This window comes from Hemitrygon akajei, chromosome 5 (genome assembly GCF_048418815.1).
Source record: "Hemitrygon akajei chromosome 5, sHemAka1.3, whole genome shotgun sequence".
NCBI lineage: Eukaryota > Metazoa > Chordata > Chondrichthyes > Myliobatiformes > Dasyatidae > Hemitrygon > Hemitrygon akajei.
The window spans coordinates 38496560-38505765 of record NC_133128.1 but is presented as its reverse complement, the minus strand read 5'-3'; the positions used below and the strand labels follow the sequence as shown (position 1 = coordinate 38505765).

At 39.2% G+C, this 9206-nt stretch overlaps 1 protein-coding gene across 1 annotated transcript in view; it reads right to left on the bottom strand.

Moving 5' to 3' along the window:
• Nucleotides 1–789: 789 nt before the first annotated feature.
• Nucleotides 790–9206, bottom strand: part of zpld1a (zona pellucida-like domain containing 1a) — a 30253-nt gene continuing 21836 nt past the window's right edge. Inside the window, exons 8-10 of the mRNA XM_073044555.1 lie at nucleotides 4623–4728; nucleotides 1469–1498; nucleotides 790–962 (exon numbers count right to left, since the gene is read on the bottom strand). Coding sequence (XP_072900656.1) covers nucleotides 790–962; nucleotides 1469–1498; nucleotides 4623–4728 — 309 coding nt within the window. The remainder of the gene's footprint in view (nucleotides 963–1468; nucleotides 1499–4622; nucleotides 4729–9206) is intronic.

Genomic DNA, 9206 nt, shown 5'->3' with positions numbered 1-9206 from the left:
GTTGGCATTCCTCTGTTTCATGAGTTTAGTCATAGAAGCCTCTACGTATCTCAAGTTTATTACAGATTCTCATTTCCACTCTCCCTTCCATTTTTAAGTTTAATACATAGTTAAGTTCATCTACAAGGCTTGTATCATGCCAATACTACCAGCATTTCATAGTGATCAAGGAGCCATTGAGCCTATACTCAGATTCCCCATTCCTAACGTGCTGAGAAATAATCTGTGTCCAGTTTTGTATTCAGTCTTATCCTCCTCCTTGTTTCCCCTGTAACTTGCTCCTCTCCCATGTCCATCAATTCTATTCTACCAGCTACCTAAAATTTACAGTAGCCAATTAACCTACCAACCTTTGGGATGTGGGGAAGTCCAGAGCATCCGGGGAAAACCTAGGCAGTCACAGGGTCGGTGTGCAAAATCCACACAGACAGCACCAGAAGTCAGGTCTAGGTTGAACTAGGGTTGCTAAAACTGTGAGAGAGCAACTCAGCTTATATTCAGAATTATAGGCTCTTTGCAGCCTCCCCAACCCAGCTCATTCTGGAAAGAAAAACAACTACTTCAAAATATTGCTGAAGATTTGTTAGGAACCATGCTCTTTTTTGACACTTATATGGTTGGAAATGTAAATAAAATTACAAAAACTTATAAAAGGGACAGAGCTAGTTTTGTTGTGATGAAGAACATAGGCCTATTCTAAATTCAGTGAATAGGAAATCTCTAACATCTTGTCCTATGATATAGTCTGCATATTGTAGATAAAAAAACAGTGGGCACTTTCCAAATCAGCTAGTTAAAAACAGGATTTCTAGTTCCAATCAAAGCACTTTTGTTTTTCAGCTTCCTATTAAGGATGACAGAGGTGGTAACAAAGGAAATGCTCATCACTCCAAGAATAACAATTCCAGAAACTAAAGCACTTGACACAGAGTTGAAATGAAAAGCAGATCTTCCCACGTATCCTAAAAAGAAAACACAAAGTCAGACTTGTTCATAATTTTCAAAGTATTTGCTTTTCTAATAGTAAAGTAAATTATGATGTTTAAGTTAGGCCTCTACTTTCATTTTACAAACATTATTTTAAAGCCATGCTGCTGTTTGTGTAAAGATCTGTGGCTTATATTTGACTTGAAGAGAATGAAGACTAAAAGACATTTTCACTGGGCACTGGAATAGCTTGCAACACTAGCACCAGCAATGATCCTTTTGGAATTCCATCTTTGAACTATGCAATTATGATTAACCTATCCTAATTCCTGTCTTTCAACTCTGTCCTGCTAATGTTTTTTAGCCTTCAATCACCTCCATAATATTGCTCCCTACCCCTCTTACAAGAACACCTACCTTTGCCCTACCTGCAAGATATCTGCAAAAAAGTGCATTAATTACTGGCCAGAAATTCACCTTAAAATATGGTATTGAGACGATGTTCTTACCCCCCCAAAAAAAACAACGAAATAAGACTTACCAACTTGTGATTTGTTTGCTGTTGCATCATCTGTTAGTAACAAAAAATATGTATTACAAACTTAAATAATTTAAAGATTTGTGCAGTAGGTAAAGGGATACATGAGGCAAATAACTTAAATGGAACTAAAATTCATGAGGTTGCAGACTCCAGGGAATGAGTCATTTGTACCCAATATGCTCTATGTCCAGGTCCGATAATATACTGTATATTTGTTAAAATGCATGCTCATTTTTGTAATGCTTGTAATCTTACATAAGAAGATGTGTATTGTTTTCTGATGATTTTATAACTCCAGATTAAGATATTATTATGAATCAGCTTCTCAGTAACCAATCGTTTATTCATGTTCCCTGCAGACTCATCTCTGTAGCTATAGAGTTGGCAACCCAAAACAATGTGGAACATTTTCCAGAGAGGCAAAATAAAATGCATCCTTTTGACAACTGATGGACTAATCGATAAATAAGCCAGCCTTGTACTGGGTTTAATACAAGCAAAAATGTTTTGTTTAAAGTTTATTCTCTGTTGACTATGAAGATTTTATATAAAATTGCAAGGCAATGTCAGCACAACAGTGGAGCACAATTTCACTGCAATTACCAAGTATTTACTCTGAAGAATCCATTTGAATACGTGGGAGCTCTCTTCCATTCAGTTCAATGCAAAATGACTGTATCAGTAAATCATATTAATCTTAGATTTTTTGTTGATTTAATTTATTTCAATATATTAAAGGTTTTTAATTATTTTAATTGTTCACATTTACAGTATTGCAACTGCCTTTTGGTGTGTTGGTTAGATTTTAATGGGTTTGGAATAATTTTGAGTGTCAGAAATGCTTAATGAAATGGCATGTTTGACAGCTAGTTAAACTAGAAAGGCCCTGCCTTCTACATATGAATCCAAATGCCAAATGCTGAGGTTTATGCAGCTTTCATCCAGACAACCTTTCCTGAGGGATATGAGGAAGGTAAATTGGAACTTGGTCTTGAGATCAGTGGTGATTTACACAGTATCTGTGTCATTATGAACATACAATGGAATGTTGCCTGAGCTGTTACTCAAAGATTAATATTAGCTTTATTTGTCACATTGAATCATCAAAACATACAGTGAAATGTGTAATTTGCCTCAACAATCAACACATTCTTGGAAGCTTCCAGCACCAACATAGCATGCCCACACTTACTAACCTAACCTGTATAGAGGGGTGGCACAGTAGCTTAGTGTTTAGCACAACAACTTACAGTACAGGTGATCCCAGGTTCGGTCCCCACCACTGCCTGTGAGGAGTTTGTACGTTCTCCCCATGACCATGTAGGTTTCCTCCGGGTGCTCGGGCTTCCTCCCACAGTCCAAAGACATACCAGTTGATAAGTTGATTGATCATTGAAAGTTGCCTAGGATTAAATTGGGAATTGCTGGGTGGAATGGCTTGAAGGGTCAGAAGGACCTAGTCCACATTGTATCTCAATAAATAAATAAATCTTTGGAATGTGGGAGGAAACTGGAGCACCTAGTGAAAATCTAAGCTGTCATAAGAACATACAAACTCCAGCGATGGGAAGTAAACCCCATCACTGATCGCTGGCACTGTAATGTGTTGCATTAACTGCTCTGCTACCACGGCACCATCAATCAGACTGATAATAAATAAATAAGTACCTGGTATGGGAATTGCAGAGCACTGTGGATGGCTGTAGGGTACAACAGAAATCGTTTTTTTTAAAGGGAGCATATTTTGTTAACTTTATTTATTGAGCAGGGAACGATTTAATATCATGATTATAATGGAGTAAAATTTCAATTTTGGCTTGCTTAAGTGAGAAGGAGGCATTTAGAATATGAAAATTTTCAATTTGGTTATTTAAGAAATGCAGTAATTTGCCTAGTAAACACAGGTCCTAGCTGTCATTACTGAGCATAAACCCTTTTCTCAATGGCTGTCAAGGAGCAACTTCTTGCATAAAGCCCACAGCATGAATTGTAACAGAGTAATTGCTACATCGTTTGTTTGCTGCTGACTGTAATATCTTGCCATCACAATATAAAAGCATTACTGAGAAACATGTGGCACAATGCGAAATAATATTAAGCATCAAAGAGTACAATTCTGAAACTTTCAGACTTTCCCATAAAAACTCATGTAAATGTTCAATTATTATTATTTAAATTTTTTTTTCCCTCAGCTGAAGCTGGTAAAACCTGAGGTATGTGCGTAGCCCAGCATGCTCATTTGTCAATTGCTAGGAACTTTTAAACTATTCTAGTGGTGTTTAGTATTGTGGCTTTCTGAAGATTTACATAGATATTACTGTGTAGCCCTAATGGTTTAATGCTATTGTGTAGTGTCTTTGGGATGACACCATTTATAGATATAACTATCGAGACAATATATACCTTGTTTATGTTCCAAAGTCTTTCAATCTCCTCTTTTAATTCAGCATTTTCTGGTGCTTTTCCACTTATTGTTTTAAGTTATGTGTGCTTGGAATGGCTATATCTATTACGTTCTTGCTGGTTTAGCCTGTATTATTATATCTGGACTGTTATTATGGATTGTCCTCTCTGTAATAATGGGTCAGTTGTAATATCATTTGTGGTATTCTAATTCTAAACCTTGATCAGGCTTGCATTTATAATGAGGTGTGATTTCATTCATGAGTTTGTATTTTAGAGCAAGGTTTTGGTGAATGATGTTTACCACTTGATTGTGCCTGTGAAAGTAATCAGATCATGTTAAGCTGCCACTGGATCCTGTCCTGTGTTGGATTGTTTCTGTTTTCTTCTCGGCATTTTCTGCATTTATCATCCTGAATTTGTTGGTCACTTGTAACGTAGTTCTGATAAATTTTTGTGTTAACTACCTGGTCCCATATTGTCACAAGGATGCCTTCTGTTTCTGGGAAGAGGTCTCCAACTCTGAGCCAGGTGTTCAATGCTTCCTTGTCGACATTTAGTCTGCTCAGATCATGGAGATGTCTTCAATTATTGTTACTACTATTATTATTACAATTATCATTATTATTATCTGCATGAATTTCTAGCTTTGCTTCACAAGTTACGATTGCCTAGGAACCTGAACTTGCCCTAAAGCTCCCCGACACATGTTTGCTGGCAAGCGATAGCTGGTGAACCTTACCACTCTCACTCCTGGTGATAATAGGCCCTGCAGTGATTACTGCATTCCCTGTGGAACTGCGAGGGATTGTGGTAGTAACTTCCATTAAATCTCTCCGCTTCCTTTTGTAACAATTCTGTTAATTGAAATCAAAAGTAATTTAATTAATTAGAGGTTTTGCATACTTTCCAATATTGTAATTAGTTATTCATGTTCCATACTTTGACCTACAGTCTGAAATAATTAAACGTAAGTGTCTGAATAGGAAATAGAAAACAAGGTCTGAAGATAAACAGGCCTGTTCGATTCCTCTTGGCAATAAACAGCTGAGCTGTTATTCATTTTTCCTAATGCACGAATGGAGTATGACTGCAGTGGATCTTTTAAGATTGGTGAAAATGCTTGCATGATGCTCTGCTACCAATTAAGTGACATTAATGAGGGATTCAAGTCAGCAATTTTGTAATAGTTGGTATGACCTTTGATATAATTGAAAAATATAACTTTTTCTGATGTTTCACCTATTATATTTCAGGTTATCTGATCTTGCTTCAGATGTGGAAGCTGATCAATATTTTTGAGGACCATAGTTAGATTCTGATAACCAAAATACATGTTAAGCTGAATAGATGCCTCAGCTTTGCAAGTCACCTGGTGATGCTCATTAACTTAACTGAACTTTACACTCCACCAGAGCCAAGTTCTCAGAGCAATGGATGTCTTTCAGATCATGGAAAAGTACGTTTCTGCAGAAAGCCTACTAAAGCACCAAATTAGGAGTGTTGGAGTTGGATTGGAGTTAATAAACTTAAAGATCTAAAACCTGATTGAATTCCACTTGAACTCCACCATTTCGTGTTGAAGGAAAGGCATGATGAGTCTATCAAAGAACCTCAGTGACATGTAACCTGGAAAATGGCCCTCTCATCAACTATAGCCATTGCAGCTATCAAACACCTTTCTATAGTAATCACATTTTCTGCATTTAGTCTAGTATGCCATTACATTCCAAGTGCACACCTAAATAGTCTTCTTATATATGAAGTATATAAGTTTTCTGGTCTCCACTATCACTAGTGTTGCAGATCTCAATCACCTGACAGATGGAGAAATTCTTTTTCAAATCCCTTAAATTTACCCCTTACTTTATATGCATGGCTAATTCTAAATTCCTCTGTTATAGATGTTTCTTAGTATCAATTCTATATATGTCATAATTTTACATAATACTGTTATGAGAAAAACAAACTTGGCTCTCAAATATTTTCTTTTTATCTATATACTCCATCTGAGACAACACAAGACCACAAGATATAGGAGCAGAATTTGGCCATTTGGCTCATCTAGTCTGTTCCAGCATTATATCATGGCTGATCCAATTTTCCCCTCAGCCTCAATCTCATGGCTTCTCTCCATATCCGGTCATGCCCTGACCAATCAAGAATCTATCAATCTTGGCCCCCACAGCTGCCTGTGGCGAATAGTTCCACCGATTCACCGCTCTATGGCGAAAGAAATTCCTCCTCATCTCTGTTCTAAAAGGGTGCCTCTCCATTCTGAGGCTGTGGCCTCTGGCCTGAGACTACCCCACCACAGGAAACATCCACTATCAAGGCCTTTCACCATTTGGTAGGTTTCAATGAGGTCACCCCTCAGTCTTCTGAATTCTAGTGAATACAGGTTTAGAGCCAAACACTTTTCAATGACAAGCCATTCAATCACGGAATCATTTTCGTGAACCTCCTTCAAAACCTCTTCAGTTTCAACACATCCTTTCTAAGATAAGGGGCCCCAAAACTGTTCACAATACTCCAAGTAAGGCCTCAACAGTGACTTATAAAGTCTCAGCATTACATCCTTGCTTTTATATTCTATTCTTCTTGAAATGAATAATAACATTACATTTGTCTTCCTTTCCACAGACACAAAATACAAATTAAACTTTAGAGAATCCTGCACAAGGATTCCCAAGTTCCTTTGTGCCTTAGTATTTTGTATTTTCTCTCCATTTAGGAAATAGTCAACCCTTTCATTTCTTCTATCAAAGTTCATGACCATACACTTCCCAACACCGTATTCCATCTGCCATTGCTTTGCCCTTTCCCCTAATCTATCCAAATCCTTCTGTAGCCTCTCTACTTCCTCAAACTACCAGCCCCTCCACCCATCTTCATATCATCTGCAATCTTTGCAACAAAACCATCAATTCGATCATCCAAATCATTGACATATAATGTAAAAAGATTCGGTCCCAACACAGACCCCTATGGAACACCACTAGCCACCGACAGCCAAACAGAAAAGGCTCCCTTTGTGCCTAGTCTTTGCCTCCTGCCAATCAGCCACTGCTTTATCTATTCTAGAATCTTTCCTGTAATACCATGGGATCGTAGCTTGTTAAGCAGGAAAGAAACTCGGATGGCAGTTTGCTTCCCAGGTGCCAGGGTCTGGGATGTTTCTGATTGTGTCCACGATATCCTGCAGTGGGAGGGAAAACAGCCAGAGGTGGTGGTACATATTGGTACCAATGACATAGGTAGGAGAAGGCAGGAGGTCCTGAAAACAGACTACAGGGAGTTAGGAAGGAAGCTGAGAAGCAAGATCTCAAAGGTAGTAATCTCGGGATTACTGCCTGTGCCACGCGACAGTGAGAATAGGAATAGAGTGAGGCGGAGGATAAATGTGTTGCTGAAGGATTGGAGCAGGGGGCAGGGATTCCTATTTCTGAATCATTGGGACCTCTTCTGGGGCAGGTGTGACCTGTACAAAAAGGACGGGTTGCACTTGAATTCCAGGGGAACCAATATCCTGGCGGGGAGGTTTGCTAATGCGACTGGGGAGAGCTTAAACTAGAATTGCTGGGGGGTGGGAACAGAACTGAAGAGACGGAGGAAGAGGTGGTTGGCTCACAAATAGAGAAAGCTTGTAGACAGTGCGAGAGGGAGGATAAGCAGGTGATAGAGAAGGGACGCACTCAGACCGAAGGTTTGAGATGTGTCTATTTTAACACAAGGAGTATTGTGAACAAAGCGGATGAGCTTAGAGTGTGGATCAGTACTTGGAGCTATGATGAGGTGGCCATTACAGAGACTTGGATGGCTCGGGGACAGGAATGGTTACTTCAAGTGCTGCGTTTTAGATGTTTCAGGAAGGACAGGGAGGGAGGCAAAAGAGGTGGGGGCATGGCACTCTTGATCAGAGATAGTGTCACAGCTGCAGAAAAGGTGGACATCATGGAGGGATTGTCTACAAAGTCTCTGTGGGTGGGGGTTAGGAACAGGAAGGGATCAATAACTTTACTGGGTGTTTGTTATAGGCCGCTCAATAGTAACAGGAATATCGAGGAGCAGATAGGGAAACAGATCCTGGAAAGGTGTAATAATAACAAAGTTGTTGTGATGGGAGATTTTAATTTCCCAAATATCGAATGGCATCTCCCTAGAGTAAGGGGTTTAGATAGGGTGGAGTTTGTTAGGTGTGTTCAGGAAGGTTTCTTGACAAAATATGTAGATAAACCTACAAGAGGAGAGACTGTCCTTGATTTGGTATTGGGAAATGAACCTGGTTAGGTGTCAGATCTGTCAGTGGGAGAGCATTTTGGAGACAGTGATCATAATTTTATATCCTTTACAATAGCATCGGAGAGAGATAGGAAAAGACAAGTTAGAAAAGTGTTTAATTGGAGTAAGGGAAATTATGAGGCTATCAGGCAGGAACTTGGAAGCTTAAATTGGGAACAGATGTTCTCAGGGAAAGGTACGGAAGAAATATGGCAAATGTTCAGGGGATATTTGTGTGGAGTTCTGTATAGGTATTTTCCAATTAGACACGGAAGTTATGGTAGGGTGCAGGAACAGCGGTGTACAGAGTCTGTAATAAATCTAGTCAAGAAGAAAAGAAAAGCTTACAATAGGTTCAGAGAGCTAGATAATGTTAGAGATCTAGAAGATTATAAGGCTAACAGGAAGGAGCTTAAAAAGAAAATTAGGAGAGGCAGAAGGACCCATGAAAAGGCCTTGGCGGGCAGGATTAAAGAAAACCCTAAGGCATTCTACAAGTATGTGAAGAGCAAGGGGCTAAGACGCGAAAGAATAGGACTTATCAAGTGTGACAGTGGGAAAGTGAATATGGAACTGGAGGTAATAGCAGAAGTACTGAATGAATACTTTACTTCAGTATTCACTATGGAAAAGGATGTTGGTGATTGCAGTGATGATTTGCAGTGTACTAAAAAGCTGGAGCATGTAGATATTAAGAAAGAGGATGTGCTGGAGCTTTTGGAAAACATCAAGTTGGATAAGTCGCTGGGAACAGGTGAGATGTACCTCAGGCTACTGTGGAAGGCGAGGGAGGAGATTGCTGAACCTCTGGTGATGATCTTTGCATCATCAATGGAGACGGGAGAGGTTTCAGAGGATTGGAGGGTTACGGATGTTGTTCCCTTATTCAAGAAAGGGAGTAGAGATAGTCCAAGAAATTATAGACCAGTGAGTCTTACTTCAGAGGTTGGTAAGTTGATGGAGAAGATCCTGAGAGGCAGGATTTATGAACATTTGGAGAGGTATAATATGATTAGGAATAGTCAGCATGGCTTTGTCAAGGGCAGGTTGTGCC